This window comes from Oryctolagus cuniculus, chromosome 1 (assembly GCF_964237555.1).
Source record: "Oryctolagus cuniculus chromosome 1, mOryCun1.1, whole genome shotgun sequence".
NCBI lineage: Eukaryota > Metazoa > Chordata > Mammalia > Lagomorpha > Leporidae > Oryctolagus > Oryctolagus cuniculus.
The window spans coordinates 7782506-7808543 of NC_091432.1; the positions used below are offsets into that span (position 1 = coordinate 7782506).

The 26038-nt window shown below is 40.4% G+C and overlaps 1 protein-coding gene across 2 annotated transcripts in view; it reads left to right on the plus strand.

Annotated features, from left to right (window-relative positions):
• The first annotated feature begins 22738 nt into the window (after positions 1 to 22738).
• Positions 22739 to 26038, plus strand: part of LOC100337844 (organic anion transporter 7) — a 32491-nt gene continuing 29191 nt past the window's right edge. For both annotated transcript variants that reach the window (XM_008274342.4, XM_008274343.4), the window contains exon 1: positions 22739 to 26033. In XM_008274342.4, the coding sequence (XP_008272564.2) occupies positions 25632 to 26033 (402 nt within the window). In that variant the 5' untranslated portion in view covers positions 22739 to 25631. The remainder of the gene's footprint in view (positions 26034 to 26038) is intronic.

Below are 26038 nucleotides of genomic sequence, written 5' to 3' on the forward strand. Positions count from 1 at the left end.
CATACGGGATGCCAGCACTGCAGGTAGTGGCTTTACCCGCTATAACACAGTGCCAGCTCTCTTCTCTAATTTTAATAATTTCTTTCCTCCTATTAATTTTGGGTTCGGTTTGTTGTTGTTTTTCTAGGTTCCTGAGATCATTAATAGCTCACTTATTTTGTATCTTTCAAATTTCTTGATGTAGGCAGTAGTTGCTCTAAACTGCCCTCTTAACACTGCTTTTGCTGTATCTCATAAGTTTTGATATTTTGTATTGTCATCTTAATTTGTTTCCATGAATGTTTTGATTTTTTTTTTAGATTTTATTAATTTATTTGAGAGGTAGAATTACAGACAGTGAGAGAGAGAGAGAGAGAGAGAGAGAGAGAGAAAGGTCCTCCCTCTGCTGGTTCACTTCCCAAGTGGCCTCAATGGTCAGACCTGCGCTGATCTGAAGCCAGGAGCCAGGAGCCTCCTCCGGGTCTCCCATGTGGGTGCAGGGACCCAAGGACGTGGGCCATCCTCCACTGCTCTCTCAGGCCACAGCAGAGAGCTGGATTGCAAGAGGAGCAGCTGGGACCAGAACCGGCACCCATATGAGATGCTGGTGCCACAGGCGGAGGATTAACCCACTGTGACATGGCACCAGCCCCATGTTTTGATTTCCATTTTGACTTCCTTTTGACCCACTCTTCATTTGGAGCATGTTGTTCAGTCTCCATGTATTTGTATATTTTATGGAGAGTATTAATTTGTTATTTTCCAGCTTCATTCCATTGTGGTCAGAAAAGATAAATGGTATGAATTCAACTTTTTAAAAATTTGTTGAGTTTAGCTTTATGGCCTAGCATATGGTCTACTCTAGAGAATGTTCCATGCACTGATGAAAAGAATGTGTATTCTGCAGATGTAGAATGAAATTATCCTGTTGATACCAGTTAGGTCCATTTGGCTCATAGTGTAGATTAACTCTGTTGTTTCTCTGTTGATTTTCTGTCTAGTTGATCTGTCTATTGATGAAACTGTGGTGTTGAAGTTCACCATTGCTATTGTATTGGAGTCTGTGTCTCCCCTTAGATCTGTTAATATTTGTTTTAAATAGCCAGGCACCATGGCATTGGGTGCATATATATTTAAAACAGTCACATCTTCCTGTTGAATAGATTCATTAACCATTACCCAATGCCTTTCTTTGTCTCTTTTCATTGTTTTTGTGTTAAAGTCTATTTTGTCTGACATCAGAATGGCTACCCTGCTTGTTTTTGCTGTGCATTAGCATGGAATATCTTTTCCCACCCTTTCACTTTCAGTCTATGTGTCTCTTTACTGGTGAGGTGCTGTCTTGTAGACAGCAAACAGAAGGGCCTTGTTTTTTTTTTTTCTAATTATTATTATTATTATTTTATTTTTGACAGGCAGAGTGGACAGAGAGAGAGAGAGAGACAGAGAGAAAGGTCTTCCTTTGCCATTGGTTCACCCTCCAATGGCCGGTGCGGCCGGCGCACCGTGCTGATCCGATGGCAGGAGCAGATATTTATCCTGGTCTCCCATGGGGTGCAGGGCCCAAGCACTTGGGCCATCCTCCACTGCACTCCCTGGCCACAGCAGAGAGCTGGCCTGGAAGAGGGGCAACTGGGACAGAATCCGGCTCCCTGACTGGGACTAGAACCTGGTGTGCCGGTGCTGCAAGGCGGAGGATTAGTCTAGTGAGCTGCGGTGCCGGCCTTGGGCCTTGTTTTTTAATCCTTTCAGCCAGCTTGTCTCTTTTATTTGGAGAAGCTAGGCCACTCACATTCAAGATTATTATTGATAAAGAATGACTTGACCTTGCCATTTTCCCGTAAATATTTCTATTTTTTGCATTGGTTTTCCTTTGTACTTTTACTAGGAGATTTTCTGCCTGCACATTCTTTTATATTGATCACTGTCTGCCTGTGTTTCTGTGTGTAGCATATCCTTAAGCATCATTTGTAAGGCTAGATGAATGATGACAGATTCTTTTAATTTCTGTTTGTTATAGAAAGTCTTAATTTTTCCCTTCATTCATAAATTAGAAATTTACTGGATTCAGTATTCTGGGTTGACAGTTTCTTTCTTTTAGGGCTTGAATTATGTGTCTCCATTCTCTCCTAGCCTGTAGGGTTTCTGATGAGAAGTCTACTGTGAGTCTAATTGGAGATCCTCTGAAAGTAATCTGATGTTTCTCTTGTGCACATTTTAGAATCTTTTCTTTTTTATTTACTGTGGAGAGTTTGATTACAATGTGTCATGGTGAAGATTTTTTTCTGGTCTTGTCTATAAGGGGTTCTATGTGCTTCCTGTACTTGGATGCCCCTTTCTTTCTTCAAGTTAGGGAAATTTTCCTGTAATAATTTCACTGAATAGGCCTTCTAACTCATTCTCTTTTCACACCTTCAGGAACTCCTAAGACCTGTATGTTAGGCCATTTGATAGTATCTTGAAACTTGTTTTTTAACTTTTCTTCTTTTTTTGGGGGGGGTCTGATTGACATATTTCCAAAGATTTGTCTTCCTTTTTTAATTTTAATTTCTTTTAGAATTTTCTAATCTTAATATCTTTTTTTAAGGACCATGTTAGTTATTAACTTTAGTTAGATTTTAAAAACAGATTTATTTTATTTATTTACTCTCCAAATGACCACAATGGCCAGAGCTGAGCTGATCCAAAGCCAGGAGCCAGGAGCTTCCTCCAGGTCTCCCATGTGGGTGCAAGGACTTGGGCCATCTTCTATTGCTTTCCTAGGCCATAGCAGAGAGCTTGATTGGAAGTAGAGCAGCCATTCCTTCTTCTGCCTCAACAAATCTATTGTTAAGGTTTTCCACTGTATTTTTTATTTGATATATTGCATTCTTCATTTCTAATGTTTCATTTTGATTTCTCTTCAAAATACTAATCTCATGCAAAAACTTTTCATCCATGTCATATATGGATTTCTTTAACTCTTGCATTTGCTCCTCATTACTTCTGAATAATCCTGTCATCGTTCTTCTGAATTTTTTTTCAGGCATTCCATCATCTCTTTGTCTTCACATTATAATATTGAAGTTTGTTGTTTTCCTTTTGGGGAATCATGTTGTTTGTTATTCTTGTTTCTTGAATTTCTGTATTTACTTTTAGGCATTTGTGGATATACCTGTTGGTTTTCTCCTCTGATGGACTTTATCCTTGAACAATGCCTCTTTGGCTTAGTGGAGTGTCTGTTCTTTCAGTGAATACCAAAATTATCTTCTGGGTGTGGCCAGGGAGCTCTGATCAGTGCTCCATGGAGGGGTGAGAATCCAGGGTAACACCCAAGGTGGGCGTGGGATTGCCTCTATTGTCAGCAGGGGAAAGGGTATGATTATGCCTATTGGTGTAATCACAACCTCTTATCCTTTCTTCCATGTGATCAATGACCAGAGTTAGCCCACTCTGGGTACAACCCCCATCCATATGGCACATGAACTGCACAAAGGATCTGTGTTCTCCATGTGAGCAGTGACCTACCCCAGGCCATCAGGGAGCTCTGAGCTTCTGATGGTAGACACTGTGATTGCCCAGAGACCAAACTACACCCTGTGGCTTATTGTGGAGTCACAGAATTCCCACAGCCACAGTGCATAAGGCTCCCATCGTCATGGAGTGTGGAGGATCTGCTCTGCCCCATAAACTGGTTCTGTCCATGGAGAGAACAAAGATGGTCCCAGACCCGGCTGCCTGTGGTGCTCTTCCTTGTCAGTTTGAGCCCCAGAGCCTATGATACATTGAGAGGATGGGGGCACTTCATCATCCTACATGGATGCCAAGACCCCTGTCAACTCCCTCAACCAGACTCAAAGTCAGTGGGGCAATGCACTGTATGCACAAAAGCTATGTAGCTTCTATTGGCGTCAAAACAGCCCCTTCTCCATGCTAGTTGCTGGGTGCCCTTGTGGGGAGATGGGGAGAAAGAGACATGGCTTTCTTATGCTGGATTAAGTAGTTATGCTACTGCCCACTAGGGCTGCAGTCTGGACTCAGACAGTGTGGTCAGCAGGGCTCTCCCTCAGGGAATATCACCAGCGGCACGGACTGCTGCAGTCTGCTCTCTCTCGCCCACTCTACAAAGCTGGCATCTCCTCCAGCTCCAGGCTGCAGGGGTTGTGTGTGGCGTACCTGCTTGTTGCTGCGCATCCACACTGCTCCACAGCATCCCTCTTCCTCTGTAGAATTTCCACTGCAGAGTTCTCTCCAGCTCTCCCCTTGGGAATGCACTTCCTCTGGTTTTCTTTTGCTATTTTCCCCTGGTCAAAAGCAGTATATCTTTTCTCTATTCATCCATCTTGTAATCTTTGTTCTATTTCCTAATAATGTGGAAACATCATGAAGGTTGTGTTCCCAATTCATTTTGTTATTCATGATTCATTAGGATTTGTGGCACTCCACAATTTTTCAATAAATATTTTATGTATATGTATAACATGGAGAAATATCTACTTAATGACACACAGCAAAGATTGTTTTCAATAGCTGGGGTGGAGAAATAAAAGGAAAACATCCCCCCACCACATTTCCATTCAGTCATGTTTTAGAATTTCTAAGAAACAGAGTGCAACCCCATACAAGCAGGGATTTGAAACTCTGTGGGCACTGCCATATATCCAAGGAAAAGCACAATCTCCCACAGGTAGGCACTCGCTAAATACACCTTGAATGGAAGAATGTATGATTGAATGTATTGCATGTTTTCCTTTTGGATTGACTAAATTCTCAATTATACATTCCTCCTTAGACTCTCTCTGTATGCTCACTAACTTTTCACTTCTCTGACCTTCTTATCCCAAATAGGAATGAGTGGATTACTTTGGTTTAGTACTTACTACATAGTTGATTACTTTTATTATATATTTAGGATGAGTCTAATGGAAAAACTTTTATAATTTTTACACTTATTGTACACTTCCCTTATAGATACTTTGATTTCTAGTTTTGGCTTTTGATTCTTTTTAGAGTTTTGTGATGGCTTGGATAACACTTTGGGTGTGGTGTATCCTCTAAGGATCATTTATTGTGGGATTGATCCCCAAGTTTTATGTTAGTGGTTAATGGATGCATGTTAATGGTTAACTGGTTATGAGTAGAGACCTTAATCATGATGTCGAGAGCTTTTGGTCATTGGGGTGTGGCCTCAGAATGCAGTTCTCACAAGAGGATTGTTATTTAAGCCAAGTTTGCCTTCGCTTCTCTCTGTGTTTGCTGCCTAGCCTGTGATCCTTCCTTTGCACATGTCCTGCCATCCACTGCCCGCATCAGACACTAGGCTGAAGGGGCCACATTATCTTTTTTTTTTTTTGACAGGCAGAGTGGACAGTGAGAGAGAGAGAGACAGAGAGAAAGGTCTTCCTTTGCCGTTGGTTCACCCTCCAATGGCTGCCACGGTCAGCGTGCTGTGGCCGGCACACCGCGCTGATCCGAAGGCAGGAGCCAGGTGCTTCTCCTGGTCTCCCATGGGGTGCAGGGCCCAAGCACTTGGGCCATCCTCCACTGCCTTCCCGGGACACAGCATAGAGCTGGCCTGAAAGAGGGGCAACTGGGACAGAATCCAGTGCCCCGACCAGGACTAGAACCTGGTGTGCCGGCGCCGCAAGGCAGAGGATTAGCCAGTGGCCACATTATCTTAGACTGCAAATTTCCAAATTTCCAAAACTGTAAGCTGAAATGAACATTTTTTTTGTCCTCCCCCTCACATAGCTCCTATCATGTGTTTTTAGATAAGGTAATGAAAAGCTGACTAATACAAATTCCTATCTCTCTGTTACATTATGCAATTATTCTCCTCTGTTGTCTTCTATTCCCATTAGAATCTGTAGCACATTATCAGTTATTTTAAATTCTGATGACTGCTCTATCTGAATCTATTTCCGATGCTCCCCTTGATTCTTCAGATTATGTTTTTTTTTTCTCTTTTAGCATGACCTGCAGCTTCCTGTTATATCCTAATATGACTTATTGGGTAATCAGAACTGCAATAAATAATTTAGTGTGAGGTTTAATGTTTCTCTAGCCAGGAGACAAGCTGTTTTTAATATTTTCTGCAGCTGTTGTCAGAGGAGGATACAATTTCTTCTTTGTACTTGCCTTTTTCCTCTCTTGTGTCTTTAGCTATCCACAGAAATTCCTCATTAAATAGAGTCTTGTCTTGCAGCTCTCTGTGTGGTAATCTACTGTTACTAGTGCTTTCATGTGGTGGTGGGGTATGGAATGTCTCCCATTTTATTATTATATATTTGTGTTTTCTAAGTTTTTTCTTTTTAATGGGCCAGATTCCCTGGCATGTGATCTTTAGAAGAGTTTATCTCCCTTTATGTTAGATAGAAAGTCTAGAAGGGGTTAGAAAGGGCAAATTTCCTTCCCCCAGGTCAGATAAGTCTTTGGTACTATGGTTTTCTCCAGACAGCTGATCTTCCTTACAGAGATTAGGACTAAGATTAGATGTTCTGGCCCTGGGAATACTCTGCAGTGACTGCTTTGCTTGTAATCCTGCCAAACTAGAGAGTATTTTTCTCTGATCTTCACAGCAAGGACATGGTAGGGTTCCAAGAATGTGTGGGGTCCACTCCTAAAAATTTTACCTTCTCCAGAACTTTTAACCCTTAGGATAGTCCACAATGAGTACCTGGTAATTATTCAATTACAGTTTAATTGGTTCTATCAGTTTTGACTCTAGTAGTGGCTCTAGTAGTCTGCACCTGGGCTTCTGTGTTGGGTTGGCTATGTTTTTCTGCAGTTGATGGTCTCTTCACATGTCATGGTTTGTAGGTGTTTGTCTCCCAAAGTTCACACGTTGGAAACTTGGTTCCAAATGTGGTGTATAACCTTTGAGAGGTGTGGCTTTGTGCAACATAACCAGGTCATAGCGAATGCTGTCCTTGGATGGTAATGCCAACCTGGCAGAGTGAATTTGTTCCCATGAAAATGGGTTGTTTTAAAAGAGCAAGATTGGCCCCTTCCACTCTTCAGCTTCCTGGTTCTTCATGTTGATTTTTCTCTTTCATGTGTCTTCCTCCCATAATGTGGTGCAGCCAAGGAGGCCCTCACAAGAGTTTGAATTGATGGGGCCACCTGATCTTGGACTTACCACATCCAAAACAGTGACCTAAATAATCCTCTTTTAAAGTATCCAGCATAAAGTGCTTCGTTATAGCAATGGAAAATGGACCAGTTCTCATGGGCTTCATTTTCTTTGCTAGATGCTGCTTTTCAGTTTGTTCTTACATGCTGTGAGGGTGGTATTGACAACTTCCAGAGCAAAAAACTGGTCTTCTCTATTAGTTATGCTAGACTACATTCCACAAATATGATGATGAGCTAGCACATTAAAATTGAAGCTGTGATAACTTTAAGTTATTGTGTTACATTATACAAAGAGAAGATATGGCAATTTTCATCTTATATTGAACAAAACAGCTGTTTTCTGACATCAAAATATATGCTGTACCTTATTCTAAGTTTCTGACCAAAAAATTAATACAATAGTATGTAGAAGCTAACTTTTTAGAAATGGTCAACATCAATACTGTATATTGAGAAGATAATAGTTCTTGAATATGTGAAGTAAAGTTATGCATTGTTATCTCTAAAAATATCATGTAAAACATAACCCCCAAATACTTAAGTATTGCTTTTATGTGGAATTAGTAATTGACACAAAAACAATACAACCTTTGTTGTCTTTAAGTATCTAAGATTACCAAAAGGAAAAGAAGCAGACTATTAGAGGTTGATATACAAAATCAGTTAGTGGAATAGTGCACATAGATGCAGAAATTCTCAACAAAATACTGGCAAATCAAATGCAAAACCACATCAAAAAGATCATACATCATGACCAAGTGGAATTTATCCCAGAAATTCAAGGATGGTTCAAATGCACAAGGATGCACAAATCAATAAACATCATAAATCATATCAATAGAATGAAGAACAAAAACTGTATGTTCATCTCAATAGATGCAGAGAAAGCATTTGATAAGATTCAATAACCTTTGATGGTAAGTATAGGAAGAACATTTCTCAAAGTTATAAAGGCCGTGTATGACAAACCAACAGCCAATATCATACTGAGTGGAGAAAAGCTGAAAGCATTTCCCCTCAGATCTAAAATAAGACAGAGAGGTCCACTTTTGCCAGTCTTATTCAATATAGTATGGGAAATTTTAGCAATAGCAATTATGGAGGAGAAAGAAATATCAAAAGTGGAAAAGAGGAAGTCAAATTATCCATGTTTGTAGATGGCATCATGTTGCATATGAAAAAACCTTAACACTCCACCAAAAAGCTGTTTGCATTGATAAACCAATTCAGTAAAGTTGCAGATTACAAAATAAACATACAGGCCAGCACCGTGGCTCAATTGGCTAATCCTCTGCCTGTGGCGCTGGCATCCTGGGTTCTAGTCCCGGATGGGGCGCCAGATTCTGTCCTGGTTGCTCCTCTTCCAGTCCAGCTCTCTGCTGTGGCCCGGAAAGGCAGTGGAGGATGGCCCAAGTACTTGGGCCCTGCACCCCCATGGGAGACCAGGAGGAAGCACCTGGCTCCTGGCTTTGGATCGGCGCAGTGCGCCGGCCATAGCAGTCATTTGAGGGGTGAACCAACAGAAAAGGAAGACCTTTCTCTCTGTCTCTCTTTCTCTCTCACTGTCTAACTCTGCCTGTCAAAAACAAAAACCAAAAACAAAACAAAATGTTAATGATGAAATGGAAATCAAGAACTAAATCCCATTCACAGTAGCTACCAAAAAAAATATTTAGGAATAAGTTTAATGAAAGAAGTGTAAGATCATTACAATGAAAATTATCAAACATTGTTGAAAGAAATCATCAAGGACGCAATGAAGGAAAGATATTACTTGCTCATGGATAAGAGGAGTCAATATCATTAAAATGTGTATAATACCTGAAGCAATATACAGCAATCCCTATTAACATACCGATGACACACTTTACAGAACTAGAAAAAACATTTCTGGGGCTGTTGCTGTGGCAAAGAGGGCTAACGCCCCGGCCTGAAGTGCTGGCATCCCATATGGGTGCCAGTTCTAGTCCCGGCTGCTCCTCTTCTGATCCAGCTGTCTGCTATGGCCTGGGAAGGCAGTAGAAGATGGCCCAAGTCCTTGGGCCCCTGTGCCCGTGTGGGAGACCTGGAGTAGCCTTCTGGCTCCTGGCTTCGTATTGGCATAGCTCTGGCTGTCGTGGCCATCTGGGGAGTGAACCAGTGGATGGAAGATCTCTCTGTCCCTACCTCTCTCTGTAACTCTGTCTTTCAAATACACAAAATAAATCTTAAAAAAAGAAAAAGCAATTCTAAAATTCATATGGAATCACAAAAGACCCAGAATAGCCAAAGCAATCCTGAAAAAGAAAGATCAAGCTGGAGGCATCACGATACCTGACAGAACTTCTCAATGTGGCAAAGAATGTTTTTTTTCATTAAATAATGGGATATCTACATGTAAAGGAATCAATTTCAATACTATCTAATACTAAGCACAATTTTTTCATGTGGTTATACTCTTCTTCATATATTTATTTTAAAAATTTATTTATTTTAGTGGAGTGGGTATTTGGTATAATGATTAAGAATCCACTTGGTATGCACACATTCCATATCAGAGTACATGGGTTGGAGTCCAGCTCTGCTTCAGATTCCAGTTTCCTGCTAGAATGAAGCCTGGGAAACAGCAGGTGATGGCTCAAGTATGGCCATGTGGGAGACCCAGATTGAATTCCGGGCTTCAGGCTTTGATCTGGACTTGCCCTAGCTGTTGTAGGCATTTGGAGAATGAACCAGTAGGTAGAATATCTGTCTTTGTCTTTCTGTCTGTGTTTCTTTATGTCCGTTATTCTTTCTCTCTCTTTTCCAAGTAAAATAAAATTAACAAAAATTTTAAAAAGACTCAAGGATGACACAGCAGGTCTCATGTTTTGAAAAAATATTCCTGTACAAAAATATTAATTAAAAAAGAATCAAAGACCTAAATGTAATGGTAAAATACTAAAGTTTGTAGAAGAAAACATTGTACTAAATCTTCTTGATCTTTAGGTTGGGCAACAGATTCTTGGATAGATATCAAAATCACAACCATCAGTGGAAAAACAAATTGGGGTTTTTAAAAAATTAAAAGGCAATGCTTCAGAATATTTCATAGAAGGTGTGACCCTAGAGGATATTATGCTAAATGAAATAAGCTAAACACAGGAAGGTAAGGGCTACACATTCCTATTTGCATTAGAAGTCTAATGTGGTCATATTCATAGAATCAGAGACTAGCGGGGAGGTTGCCAGGGACCGAGGGAGTTGGAAGCAGGGAGGTATTGGTCAAAGGTAAAACTTTTTAGCTGTGTGAGACAAAGAGGTCCCAGAGATCCACTCTACAGCGCAATTCCCACAGTGAGTGATTATGCATTGAATACTTACAATTTTGCCAAGAAAAGTGGCTATTTAAAAAATGTTCTCAAATCACACACACACAAAAATATACAAAGAAGGCAGGAGGAAACTTTTGGGAGAGGTTGTATGTTTGTGGCATTAATCATGGTGACAGTTTTGAGTGTGAGCTTATCTTGCAATACATGAAGTTGTATACAATAAATATCTATAGTTTTTATATGTATGTAATATTTTGATAAAGTGGCCAACAAAGAGGGAAGACCCAAGGAACAGAGCTAAATATTTACAATGTTGTCAAGAACATTTGAAGAACACTTACAACTGCTTAAAAAAATAAAAATTACGTAAACAATGGGCAAGACATTTCAATGCACTTTTCTCCTAAATATTATATACAAACAGTCAATGTGCATAAGAAAAAATGATTACTATCAAGACATTAAGGAAATGTATTTGAATACACAGTGAGAAACCACCTCACACATACTAGGGTGTCTATAGTCAAAATAGAGATTCTTGCATTGACACAACTGTGGATGTTAGGACCCTCACATGTTGCTGCTGTGATACAAAATGGAGCAGCCACTATGAAAAGAAGTGTGGCAGCTCAAAACGTTCAGTGTTAAGTTTCCATACTGTTCATCAACCATATTCATACTTTGGTTTGTGTACAAGAAATTTGAAAACTTCACACTAAAACTGTGCAAACATTTATAGTAATATTATCCTTAATAGGAAAAAAGGTAGAATTGACCCAAATTTCATAAACAAATGATGACATCTAAAAATGTAGTTTATCCATATAATATTTGGCAGTGCAAAAGGAACAAGTAAATAAAACATGTTACAAAATATGTGAAGAAAGTCAGCCTCAAAACACCAACTGTTGAAATCACAGAAGGTGACATAACCCAAAAGCCAAGAAGCAACTGAACTTCATTCTTCTCCACAGAATACCAAACACAAGGCTGCAAACACACGTGACTAGATTACCACCCAGCATACCCCAGGACTTAGGACAGAAGCTGTGCAGACGAATTGCAGAGCAGTGCAAGGCCATGGTAATCAGTAAAACAATTCTGCAAGCAAAGGCTGATGTCGTAGGGCTGTAGGTCTTGAAATCTGCTAAAAACAAAAGCAGAGTGGGGCTGGAGAAAGCCTGATCTGGTGACTACAACCAGCCAGGGGAAGCAGAGTCCCGGAAGGTCCCAGAGCAAGGACTCATGCTGTAGGAAATTTGCCACTCTGTTCCTCCAGGAGCAAATCCCAGACCAGATTTCCCACCTTCATCTTGCCAAATCGAAAAAAAATTGTGAGATACTTGGCAAACCTGAACTTAGGGTGCCATCTAATGCCATAGAGGAGGCATTGTCTCTGAGTGACGGGAACCTGGCAGTCCTCATGAGGTCATCAGACAGGTGTGACTTAAAAGAGAAAGACACAAACCAAGCAAGATAGCAAAGACTGGAGCAGACACCAAGTTCTTCGAAGCAAAGACACAGACACGTGTCCATAGGAATCAAGAGCAAGCAGGAAAATACAACCTCACCAACTGGAAGGAACAAGACACCAGTGACCAGTCCTCTTCAGATGGAGAGATGAGGCCTTTCTAGGTGAGAATTCAAATGGCTGTTAGGAGGAAATTGAATAAAATCCATGAGAACACAGGAAAGTAATTCCGAAAATTCTCAGAGGAATAAAACAAAGTGATTGAGATAATGAAAATAAAACCCAGAAACTGTGGAACTGAAATTAGCAGTGAATAAATTTAGCAAAAAATATGAGAGCCCCCAAAACAGATTTGATCAAGCGGAACAAAGAATAAGTGAACTTAAAGACAGGTTATTTGAAAATACACAGGGGAAAGGAAATAGAGTGAAGAGACATGAAGAAAACATTTTGGGTATCTGAAAAAACACCAAAAGAGAAAATCTAATGGTCGTTGGAGTTTAAGAAGGAATTGAAAAGAAAAGGGCTAGAAAGTCTATTTAAAGAAATAATAGGAGAGGCTGAGAGCCTCCGCACCAGCGCTGGAAAATGAGGTGAGAGGAGACCGCATCAGCCTGAGGCACTGGCAGAAAAGCAGCAGGAAGAGCCTAGAGGGAGCCGGGCTTGAAGCCCCCTGGGGGAAAGTACACCAGCCTAACTAGAGGAGAGGAAAAATAAAAGGGACGGTAGGGACACGATTCTCTCTCTCCACTCACCTTACAAAGGCGTACGAGCCGATAGAGCAGGCGCCATTTTGGGCATACGGGACAGCTGTGCCAGCTTGGGGCTGTGCCCAGCAATCAGCTGAGCAGAGAAACCTGACTCTGGTGGGGAGTAATAACAGGAGACTAGGACTGTCTGGAGTTTCTGAACCGGGACTGTGGAAAAAAAACTGAGGGTGTGTGGGAGAACTCATGGTGTGAGAACAGGCCATCAAAGAACTTTTGTACTTTCAAAATTTATATTTATTAAATAAAAGAAAAAAATTGTCAAGAAAAAAAGAAATAATAGGAGAAAAATTATCTCCACAGCTAGAGAAAGTTGAAAGTATCTAGGTATAGAAGGTCAAATATCACTAAACTGCTTTGATATACAAGCGTCACCACTCCTCAACATATTATAATCAGACACTGAAAGGTAAAAGATAAGAAGTGGATTCTGAAAGCAGTGAGAAAAAAGAAAAAGAAATAAGAAACAGAAAAAAAACCCCCGATATGTCTGGCACCAGACTTCTCAGCAGATACTCTGAGGTCAAGAGACAGTGGGTTGATATATTCAGAGTACCACGGGGGAGCAAACTCTTCCAATGAAGTATACTTTGCACCCAGCAACACTGACTATCTTTATTTTGTATTTATTTGATAGGAGGTACCTTTCTATGAAGGGAGGAGAGAACTTCCACTTTGACTATGACCCTGTCAGAATAAGATCGAAATCAGCGAACTCAAAAGGCTTCCATAGCCTTGGCAACTTGGCCTAGGGAGATTACTGACGTCATAAATAAGAGTGTCAATTGTTAAATCAACAACAGGAGTCACTGTGCACTTACTCCCCATGTAGGATCTCTGTCCTTAATGTGAATTAACAGTATAACTAGTACTCAAACAGTACTTTATACTTTGAGTTTCTCTGTGGGTGCAAACTGTTGAAATCTTTACTTAGTATATACTAAAGTGATTTTCTGTATATAAAGATAGTTGAAAAATGAATCTTGATGAATCACTGCTCAGGGAGAACATATGATATTGTCCCTTTGGGACTGGCTTATTTCACTCAGCATGATGTTTGCCAGATTCCTTTATTTTGTTGCAAATGAATCTTCTTCAGAATGGGCTGGGAGAGGGAGTGGGAGATGGGATGGTTGCAGGTGGGAGGGTGGTTATTGGGGGAAAAGCAGCTATAGTCCAAATGTTGTACTTTGGAAATTTATATTTATTAAATAAAAGTTAAAAAAAAGTGAAGTGGAAGCAATTCTACCAAACCCATTCCATGAGGCCAGGGGTCACCCTGAAACACAAACCAGAAAAATATACAACAACAAAAAGAAAATTACAGGCCAAGAGTCATGAAAACAGATGTGAAAATTCTCAACAAAATACTAGCAAGCAAAACTCTACAACACATTATATTATTGTTATTATTATTTTTTAGAGGTAAACTATTTTGAAATATTTATTTATTTAGGATTTTATTTTTTAACTTTTATTTAATAAATATAAATTTACAAAGTACAGCTTTTGGATTACAGTGGCTTTTTCCCTCCATAACTTCCCTCCCACCCGCAACCCTCCCAACCCTCAGTCCCTCTCCCATTCCATTCGCATCGAGATTCATTTTCAATTCTCTTTATATACAGAAGATCAATTTAGTACATATTAAGTAAAAATTTCAACAGTTTGCACCCACACAGAAAGCTAAAGTAAAATACTGTTTGAATACTAGTTATAGCATGAATTCACATTGAACAACACATTAAGGACAGAGATCCTACATGGGGAGTAAGTGCACAGTGACTCCTGTTGTTGACTTAACAAATTGACACTCTTGTTTATGGTGTCACTAATCACCCTAGGCTCTTGTCATGAGTTGCCAAGGCTATGGAGCCTTTTGAGTTAGCCAATTCCAATCTTATTTGGACAAGGTCATAGTCAAAGTGGAAGTTCTCTCCTCCCTTCAGAGAAAGGTACCTCCTTCTTGGATGGCCCGTTCTTTCCACTGGGATCTCACTCGCGGAGATCTTTCATTTAGATTTTTTTTTTGCCAGAGTGTCTTGGCTTTCCATTCCTGAAATACTCTCATGGGCTCTTCAGCCAGATCTCAATGGCTTAAAGGCTGATTCTGAGGCCAGAGTGCTGTTTAGGACATCTGCCATTCTATGAGTCTGCTGTGTATCCCATTTCCCATGTTGGATCATTCTTTCCCTTTTTCATTCTATCAGTTAGTATTCACAGACACTAGTCTTGTTTATGTAATCCCTTTGACTCTTAGTCCTATTATTATGATCAATTGTGAACTGAAATTGATCACTTGGACTAGTGAGATGGCGTTGGTACATGCAATCTTGATGAGATTGTATTGGAATCCCCTGGCACGTTTCTAACTCTACCATTTGGGGCAAGTCAGCTTGAGCATGTCCCAAATTGTACATCTCCTCCCTCTCTTATTCCCACTCTTATATTTAACAGAGATCACTTTTCAGTTAAATTTAAACATCTAAGAATAATTGTGTATTAATTACAGACTTCAACCAATAGTATTAAGTAGAACAAAAAAAATACTAAAAGGGATAAAGTATTAAGTTGTTCATCAACAGTCAGGGCAAGGGCTGATCAAGTCTTGTTTCTCATAGTGTCCATTTCACTTTAACAGGTTTCCTTTTTGGTACTCGGTTAGTTGTCACCAATCAGGGAGAACATATGATATTTGTCCCTTTGGGACTGGCTTATTGCACTCAGCACTTTGTTTTCCAGATTCTTCCATTTTGTTGCAAATGACCAGATTTCATTGTTTCTATAGAATACATGTCCCATAATTTCTTTATCCAGTCTACTGTTGATGGGCATTTAGGTTGATTGCAGGTCTTAGCTATTGTGAATTGAGCTGCAATAAACATTAAGGTGCAGACAGCTTTTTTGTTTGCCAATTTAATTTCCTTTGTGTAAATTCCAAGGAGTGGGATGGCTGGGTCGAACGGTAGGGTTATATTCAGGTTTCTGAGGACTCTCCAAACTGACTTCCATAGTGGATTTACCAGTTTGCATTCCTACCAACAGTGAGTTAGTGTCCCTTTTTCCGCACATCCTCACTAGCATCTGTTGTTGGTAGATTTCTGAATGTGAGCCATTCTAACTGGGGTGAGGTGAAACCTCATTGTGGTTTTGATTTGCATTTCCCTGATTGCTAGTGATCCTGAACATTTTTTCATGGGTCTGTTGACCATTTGGGTTTCCTCTTTTGAAAAATGTCTATTTAGGTCCTTAGCCCATCTCTTGAGTGGGTTGTTTGTTTTGTTGTTGTGGAGTTTCTTGATCTCATTGTAGATTCTGGTTATTAATCCTTCATCTGTAGCATAGTTTGCAAATATATTTTCCCATTCTGTCGGTTGCCTCTTCACTTTCCTGACTGTTTCTTTTGCAGTACAGAAACTTCTCAATTTGATGCAATCCCAAATGTTAATTTTGGTTTTGACTGCCTGTGCTTCCGGGGTCTTTTCCAAGAAGTCTTTGTCTGTGCCTATATCTTGCAGGGTTTCTCCAATGTTCTCTAATAATTTGATAGTGTCAGGTTGTAGATTTAGGTCTTTAATCCTTGTTGACTGGATTTTTGTGTAAGGTGTAAGATGTAAGTTAGGGGTCTTGCTTCATGCTTCCACATGTGGAAATCCAGTTTTCCCAACACCATTTATTTAATAACTCCAGGAATTGGTTTTAGATCCTTGATCAAACATAAGTTGGCTATAGATGTTTGGATTGATTTCTGGTGTTTCTATTCTGTTCCATTGGTCTATCCATCTGTTTCTGTACCAGTACCATGCTGTTTTGATAACAGCTGCCCTGTAGTATGTCCTGAAATCTGGTATTGTGATGCCTCCAGCTTTGTTTTTGTTGTACAAGATGGCTTTAGCTATTTGAGGTCTCCTGTGTCTCCATATGAATTTCAGCATCATTTTTTCCAGATCTGCGAAGAATGTTTTTGGTATTTTGATTGGTATTGCATTGAATCTATAAATTGCTTTTGGGAGAATGGACATTTTGATGACATTGACTCTTCCAATCCATGAGCATGGAAGATTTTTCCATTTTTTGGTATCTTCTTCTATTTCTTTCTTTGAGATTCTGTAATTCTCATCATAGAGATCTTTCCTGCCAGTGTCTTGGGCTACTGAGGTTTTGCCTCACCTCCCTTTCCAGTGCTGTTGCATAGATTCAGTGGCTGGGTCCCGGGCCATGGGTGCCAGTGCCCTTCACGTAGGTCCACCGTGTCCCACTAGTTCAGGAAGAGTTTTCTCTGCTGTTTTTTCCCCTAACTCTTCCCTGTACCTGCAGTATCTCCACTTTCATTAAACTGTCTTTTACCAGACTATCAGGGTGCTCCCTCCCTATTTTGCCATCTTGGAGCTCCTCATATTATTATTGTATCTTTCTTTTTTCTTTTTTATTCATGATACTTTTAACTGTTGTGTCTTTCAAGGTTCCATATAATTTTAGAATTGTTATTTCTGTCTCCATAATGAATGCAATTATTAATATTATTATCATGGGGATTGCAAAGAATTTGTAGGTTGCTTTAGGTAGTACAATATGGATATGTTAACAATATTGATTTTTTCAATACCTAAACATGAAATATCTTTTCATCTTTTGTGTCCTCTATGATTTCTTTCATTATTGTTTTATAGTTTTCCTTATGGTGATCTTTACCTTCTTTGGTTAAATTTATTCTTAAATATTTTATTTTTTTGTAGCTATTTTGAATGAGATTGCTTTCTTTATTTTCTCTTCAGGAAGTTTATTATTGGTGTATAGAATTGCTTCTGCATTTTCTGTGTTGATTTTTGTACCTGAAACTTTACTGAATTCTTTTGTTAGTTCTAATGCTTTTGACATAGTATTTGGGTTTTTGCATGTATAAAATCACATCATCTGCAAACATACATACTTTTACTTCCTGATTTCCAATTTGAATGCATTTTATTTCTTTCTCCTACTAATTTTTAGTTTGATTTGCTTTACTTTTCTAAGTACTTGAGATGACACATTAGACTGTTTCTTTTAAGTCTTTGTTTTTAATTTTTATTGGTGTGTGTGCATGTGTGCATTTGTGCATGTGTGTGTGTGTGTGTGGGTGTGGGTGTGTGACAGAGAGAGATGGAAAGGGAGAGGGAGGCAGAGACATGCATTTGTTGCCTCCCCTAAATGCCTGCAATGCTTGAGGCTGTACTGGGACAATCAATGTTGCCCACATAAGTAGTGGGGATCCAAGCACTTGGGCCATCTTCTACTACATTCCCAAGAACATTAGCAGGAAGCTGGGTCAGAACTGAATCCATGCACATGTGGAATGTTGGTGTTGTAGGCAGTAGCTAAAATTTTTTATTTTTAAGATAGGACTCCCTTAAACATTTCTAGTAAGGTTGGTCTGATGGTGATAAATTCCCTTTGTTGTTGTTGTTGTTGTTGTTGGTCTGCAAAAGGCTTTGGTTCTCCTTCATTTTTGGAGAATAGTTTTGCTTGTATGTAATATTGTTGATTGTCAGATTTTTCTTTCAAGACCTTGAATATATCATCTCATTCTCTTCTGGCTTATAAAGTTTCTGCTAAGAGGATTACTGTTAGTATTGGGTTTTTCTTTATATTCATCTTGACACTTTTTTCTCACCATCTTTAGGATTCTCCTTGTTTTTGTCTGTTTGACTATAATACACATTGTAGAAATTCTTGGGTATTGATAGCCATGTATCTTTCAAAACTCAGGAATTTTTTGAGCTAGTATTTCATTAAATAAGTTTCGATGCCTTTTTCTCTTCTTATTCAGGATTTTGTACCATTTGTATATTCAGTGGTGTCACATGTGTCTTAACTATTTATTTTTTTTCCTGACTGGATTATTTAAAAAAAATTGCACTCAAGGTCAGAAATTCTTCTGCTTGCTCTACATGGTTTTAAGCTCTCAATTGCATTTTTTATTTCATTGATGAAAATTTCACCTCTACGATTTTTGATTTTTTTAACTTTTATTTAATGAATATAAATTTCCAAAGTACAGCTTATGGATTACAATGGCTTCCCCCCCACCATAACGTCCCTCCCACCCGCAACCCTCCCCTTTCCTGCTCCCTCTCCCCTTCCATTCACACCAAGATTCATTTTCAATTCTCTTTATATACAGAAGATCAGGTTAGCATACATTAAGTAAAGATTTCAACAGTTTGCTCACACACAGAAACATAAAGTGAAAAATACTATTTGAGTACTCGTTATAGCATTAAATCTCAATGTACAGCACACTAAGGACAAAGATCCTACATGAGGAGTAAGTGCACAGTGACTCCTGTTGTTGACTTAACAAATTGACACTCTTGTTTATGGCATCATTAATCACCCTAGGCTCTTGTCATGAGCTGCCAAGGCTATGGAAGCCCCCTGAGTTCACTGACTCTGATCATATTTAGACAAGGCCATGGTCAAAGTGGAAGTTCTCTCCTCCCTTCAGAGAAAGGTACCTCCTTCTTGGATGACCCGTTCTTTCCACTGGGATCTCACTCGCGGAGATCTTTCATTTAGGGTTTTTTTTTTTTTTACCCCCAGAGTGTCTTGGCTTTCCATGCCTGAAATACTCTCATGGGCTTTTCAGCCAGATCCGCATGCCTTAAGGGCTGATACTGAGGCCAGAGTGCTGTTTAGGACATCTGCCATTCTATGCGTCTGCTGTGTATCTCACTTCCCACGTTGGAACATTCTCTCCCTTTTTTATTCTATCAGCTAGTATTTGCAGACACTATTCTTGTTTATGTGATCCCTTTGGTTCTTAGTCCTGTCAGTATGATCAATTGTGAACAGAAATTGATCACTGGGACTAGTGAGATGGCATTTGTACATGCCACCTTGATGGGATTAATTGGAATCCCCTGGTATGTTTCTAACTCTACTGTTTGAGGTAAGTCAGCTTGAGCATGTCCCGAATTGCACATCTCTTCCCTCTTTTATTCCCACTCTTATATTTAATAGCGATCACTTTTCAGTTAAGTTTCAGCACTTAAGAATAATTGTGTATTGATTACAGTATTGAACCAAAAGTATTAAGTAGAACAAACAAAATTTTTAAAAACAATTTCTATCTCTTTGTTGAATTTCTCATTAATAGCATGCATTTTCCCCATATTTCTTTGAATCTCTTTCATATGTATTGTTTTTGCATCTCACTGTTTTCTTAATGTCATTGCTTTGAATTATTTTTCAGGTATTTCATGGATTTCCTTCAAATAAGGGTCTACCCTTAGAGAATTATTGTGTTTCTTTGTAGGTGTCATGTTTCCTGCTTTTTCTGTCCCTAGGTTTATGTCAATGCATCTGGTACAAAACTTCATTCCTCTTTATAGAGTAGGTTTTATTGACACTTACTTTTTAGTTTATTTGATATATTGGGTGTCAGTTGGTAGTTGCTTTGACTTTGTGGAATTCATCTGTATTTATGGGTGCTAGACTGCATCAATGATGGGGATTCGTGTGTTTTCCTGTTTACCTTCCCCAGCAGGGTGGATTTCCCGCCTGGCTGGGATAGGAGCTGCAGTATGCTTTGCTTCTCTCTTTCTGTTGTCGTTCTGACTCCGTGCTGTTTATGGAAGCTATCACTTCTTTACTGATTTCCAGTCAATGTCCTGATTCTTCTTTGTTATTCTGATTCTTCTTTGCAACATATTCCCATTTTTAAAAAAGATTTATTTATTTATTTGAAAGAGTTAGGCAGAGAGAGATAGAGAGAGAAAGAAAGAGAGAGAGAGAGGTCTTCCATCTGCTGGTTCACTCCCCAATTGGCCACAATGGCCGAGCTGTGCCAATCTGAAGCCAGGAAACAGGAGCTCCCTCCAGGTCTCCCATGTGGCTGCAGGAGCCCTAGGACTTGGGCCATCTTCTACTGCTTTCCCAGACCATAGCAGAGAGCTGGATTGGAAGTGGAGCAGCCGGGTCTCGAACTTGTGCCCATATGGAATGCTGGTGCTTCAGGCTAGGATGTTAACCTGCTGTGCCACAGTGCTGGCCCCAGCATATTCCCATTTAATCCTTCTTCCTGGTTCCCAATATCAGAAGTAGCATGGAAAAGGCCCTTATGAAAATTTTCTGAATGAATTCATCAGTGTAACAAAACACCTGTCTGTGAACACCCTACTGACTTACTCCTCCACTTTCACTCACCAAAGTCAACCTTCCCCATTTTGAGAAACTTGTTTTCAAACTGCTTTTTAGTGTGATTTAGCCAGGATCAGAAAGTCAGTTGCCAAAAGGGAAGATTGTACCATATTTCACAATCACCTCCTTGCAGGTCCCTTTTTCCAGGCTTAAAGCAGTGCCTTCTTCTTCTTAGGAAAATCCTCTTCCTTCTCTGCTCAGTGCATTTGGTTATCATTTTTTGGGATGCTTTTATGGCTTATCTAACCCCTTCTGCTCCAAGCTTCGTACATTCCAAACCCTTTTCTGTTGTCTTCTCATGTCTGCTCTACCCAGTTTCTTCCTCCCCTCCATGGTGACTTGCCCAGCCTTTTTCTTCATCTTTATTTTCACAGTGTTTCAGTCCTAGTAGAAATTCACGTGACCTCATGCTACACTGTAGCCCAGTTTGAGTTACATTCTCTACATGTTTTCTTGGAAGCATCCTAATCACAAAGCGCCTTCACCAGCAAAACTATGAGAAAGAGTTTCATTGAGACTCAGTCTTTAGAAAGCAACTGACACACTTTTGTGATCGCAGGTGATGTGGTAAGGGTGCAAGATCAATGGAAACTGCTCTCCTGACTCCTCTTGAGGTTTCAGTTCTATCCACTGCATTTCAGAGTTTTACCAATCACATGGCATTAAGGGGAATTTGTGAATATGATAGTTATCATTTAAAGGATAAATATCAGCTCTATCTCTGATCTCACTCACAAAGATCTTCCCAAACCCTACTGGATCAACGAGTTGTACTCCTGTGTTGGTTCTAGCGTTTCAGAACGTTCAGCTTCTAATCTTGTTCCACCCGTTATCAGCTCTGCCTTTCCTCAGCTTTCCTGCCCCCGCACCTCCATTATGAATTTGTGCCGTGTGACTTAATGATAGATGCTGTGGCAGAAAGGGCAGAAAACACCAACAGATTCTGTCTTCAGAAAAGTCAGCCACCCTCCACAAGTGAGGTAGAGCAAGGTGAAAGTGGAGGTCAAGGGGAGGCGTAACCTGGGTTGTGTGGAAGGAGGCAAACGGACGCCTCTTGGAGGCTATGGCATCTGAAGAGGGTTAGGGGTTAAGGTGGTAACAGGTTTAAATGGGGCAGGCCTATGATTAAGTTTGCAGTTCAGAGGAGTTCAAGTGACTTCAGGAGGCAAGTTAGGGTTGGCCTGGTAAATGTTTAACACTCACCATTTTAGTAGGAAAAAATCCCATGGATCTCAGGTTTGTGATGATCATCAGTTTCATGGTGTGAATAATTGCACCATAGTTGATTTTGGCTATTGGCAAGATAACACCTGCCTTGTAAATAACCCCTACATTGAAAGGACTTTTCTGAACATGTGCAAACTAACTCCAGAACAACACTGGGTAAGATTTCAGCAGGAGGCTGTCTCACGCTTTTTGTACAGCGTGGTATTATGGTTGGTACATACACATTTTTTTTTTGTTCATTTTCGTACCAGAGGAGGTGAAAGTCACGGAGAAAGTGCATTAGAAAAAGTGAAGATCCAGCAAACTTTGAACGTGAATTTCCCGCTTCCCAAAGAAGAATTCTACCATGTACCAGAAGCTTCCTGAATATCGATCATGTGATCTGGCATTCCCCACTTGAATCCGAGTTCCTCTGCAAACTCCACTCACATTGCTAATTATACAGCAAAAAGGAATGGTCAGTGCAAAACCACAACACTGCATCTCATTTTTTTTAAATGGTTGATATGAACTTGTTTTGCAGACATGACAGTCTTTATGGGGCTCAGGTGTAAGGTCTTCTTGGAGCCTGTTTTTTTTTTTTTTTTTTTTTTTTTTTTTTTTTTTTTATTTGATAGGCAGAGTTTTAGACAGTGAGAGAGAGAGACAGAAAGAAAGGTCTTCCTTCTGTTGGTTCACCCCCCAAATGGCCACTATGGCCGGCGCTGCGCCGATCTGAAGCCAGGAGCCAGGTGCTTCTCCTGGTCTCCCAAGCACTTGGGCCATCCTCCACTGCCCTCCCAGGCCACAGCAGAGAGCTGGACTGGAAGAGGAGCAACCGGGACTAGAACCCGGTGCCCATAGGGGATTCCGGCGCCGCAGGCGGAGGATTAACCAAGTGAGCCATGGCGCTGGCCCTGGAACCTGTTCTTACAGCAACCCCTGTAAAAACAGCACAGGGTCATGGGCTTATATGTTGGAGATAGAGGTCTCCATCGTGACTCCTCTCTAACAAGGACAAACTGAGTATGATGTGTCTGAGGCTGTGGTTTCCAACAAAGAACATTCTTGATAGTGTGAGTTTTGTTATGGTGCCTTTTCTTTCTCTGAATTTCTTTCCTTAGGGAATGTTTCAAAGTACTGGTTCATCTGTATAGGTGGGATGATAAAGAGGTTAATATTACGTGAAGAGTTAATCAGTATCTGAGGTGCACAGATATAATTTGGAACATGGTGACCTCATGTTTGGCTCAGGAAATCATTATGAGAGGTGTTATTTTCTTCTCTGCTTTCTTCCTTCCTCCTTTCTTTTCCTCTTCCCTTTCCCCTCCTCCTCCTCTACCTCCACCTTCTTTTTTTTTGACAGGCAGAGTGGCAGTGAGAGACAGAGAGAAAGGTCTTCCTTCCATTGGTTCACCCCCCAAATGGCCGCTGCGGCCGGCGCAGTGCGCTGATCCGAAGCCAGGAGCCAGGTGTTTCCTCCTGGTCTCCCATGTGGGTGCAGGGGCCCAAGGACTTGGGCCATCCTCCACTGCTTTCCCGGGCCACAGCAGAGAGCTGGACTGGAAGAGGAGCAACTGGGACAGAACCGGCGCCCCAACTGGGACTAAAAACCCTGAGTACCGGCGCTGCATGTGGAGGATTAGCCTAGTGAGCCGTGGCGCTGGCCAAGAACTAATTTCTGAAAGCATTCCCCTGATGACTAAATGAGTTTGTATTAGATCCCACTTCCTGCACACCATAATTGGATTAGATTTTCACTCTAAGTATCATTACCTTATGACTTTGGGGTTTAACGTCCTGCCTGAGTTTTGGGGCCAAATCATATTAAAACTGTAGCACTCACTATACTGTAAGACCCTTGAAAATCTTGTTTTACACTAACTATATGGGAACTTCAAAAAGCTCATAGGAAAAATGACCTTAAAATATGTTTATTTTGGCTGAAAAAGTTTTAAAGTCCATGCAATTTTTTCATAAAAACAAGTTTTAATGGACTTTTAGAAGACCTTATAGGTATGGCTTTAAAATATTTACACTGAAAATGTTTATCTTTCCTTCTCCTTTTCACAAAGTTTTTGAAGGAATTCTTGAACTAGCAAGGAAAAGTTTCACACAAACTCTATATGAATGAATCAACAAGTATAGAAAAATAATCCTCACTCTGTATTTACTACTGATTTACTCCTTGGCCATACATTGCTACTCTCACAACATCCATTTTAGGGAATTTGTTTTCTTTTTTCTTATTCATTTACTTATTTTAAAATTATTTTATATATATATATATAATTTTAAAATAAGTAAATAAGTAATTATATATAATAATAAATAAATAAGTAAATAAGTAATTATATATAATTTTATATATATATAGGGAGAGAGAGGGAGGGATATATAATTATATATATATATATAGGGAGGGAGAGAGAGAGAGAGAGAGGACAGAGAAGAGATGAACAGAGACAAATTTCTCATCTTTTGGTTCACTCTCCAGATGCCCACAATGGCTAGAGCCAGAAGCTCAATCTGGGTCTCTCATGCGGGTGGCAGGCATGAAACCACTTAAGCTGTCATCTGCTACCTCCTAGGGTCTTAATTAGCAGGAATCTGGAATGAGGGCACAGAGTCAGTGCTCGAACCCAGGCATGTGGGCATCCCAACTGGTAGCTTCACCATGGTACCAAGTGGTGCCCCCATGCACAATTAATTTTTAAAGTTAGTTTCTGGTATGGTTTAACCTGGTTCAGAAAGTCAATTGCCACAGGGAAGATTAGAAGACATTTGCTGGCTTTAACTTAACTAAAGATTATTTTCTCTTGGCTGGTGTTGTGGTATAGTGGGTAAACCTGCTGCCTGCAATGCCTGCATCCCATATGGGCACCAGTTTGTGTCCTGGATGTTCCACTTCCAATCCAGCTCCCTGCTAATGGACTTGGAAAAACAGCAGAGGATATACATAGTACTTGGGGACCTGCACCCACATGGGATACCTGGAGGAAACCCCTGGCTCCTAACTTCCACCTGGCCTAACTCTGGCCATCGCACCCATTTGGGGATTGAACCAGTGAATGGAAGATATCTCTCTCTCCTCTCTCTCTCTCTCTCTCTCTCTCTCTCTCTTTTTCGCTCTTACAAATAATTAAATAAATCTTTAAAAAAGTATTATTGCTTCTCTATTTCAATCAGAAGTCAGCACTAAACAGGCAAGCCAATTGCTTTCAGTGCTTCCCATAGGAAAAAAAACACTTCTGATTTTTTTCTCACAAATTACGCATTCGGGAACACACTGCCCATCACATTCCAGGTTTTTTAAAATTTTGCTTTGTTTACAGACAACGGGGAGACTAAAGTTCAATGCTGACTTTTGGCACTGCTGACAACATGAATTTTTACAAAGTAGAAATTTAAACAGACTTACCTGAGAGCAGTTGGGATCATCCAATCAAAATGTTTCTCTGCCTGATTCCTCAATGATTTGAGGAATCGGTTTTTCACACAGACTTGTTGGGGTCAGGGTGAGTGCCGCCTAGTGCCATTTAGTGAAAGTAAACGCTTCTGTCTTTGCACTTGATCCGCATAAAGTCACCGGGCCAGTTCGTGGGAGCCACCTGCTCAGTCTCAATGGCCTTTAATGAGCTCTTGGATCAGGTTGGAGGCCTGGGGAGATTCCAGATTCTCCAGGTTCTTTCCCTCATAAGCATCATGGTTGTAGCTTTCCCTCAAGCTCTGTTGGAGAACTTCACTGCTGCTGTCCCTGACCATCGCTGCTGGGTCCCCCTCCTGGACAACCACACGGCCTCTGGCAATGCCTCTGATGTCCTCAGCCAAGACGCCCTCCTGAGAGTCTCCATCCCGCTGGACGCAAAGCTGAGGCCAGAGAAGTGCCGTCGCTTCACCCATCCCCAGTGGCAGCTCCTTTACCTGAACGGGACCTCCCCGAGCACGAACGAGCCAGACACAGAGCCCTGTGTGGACGGCTGGGTGTACGACCGCAGCTCCTCCGTCTCCACCACCGTGACGCAGGTAGG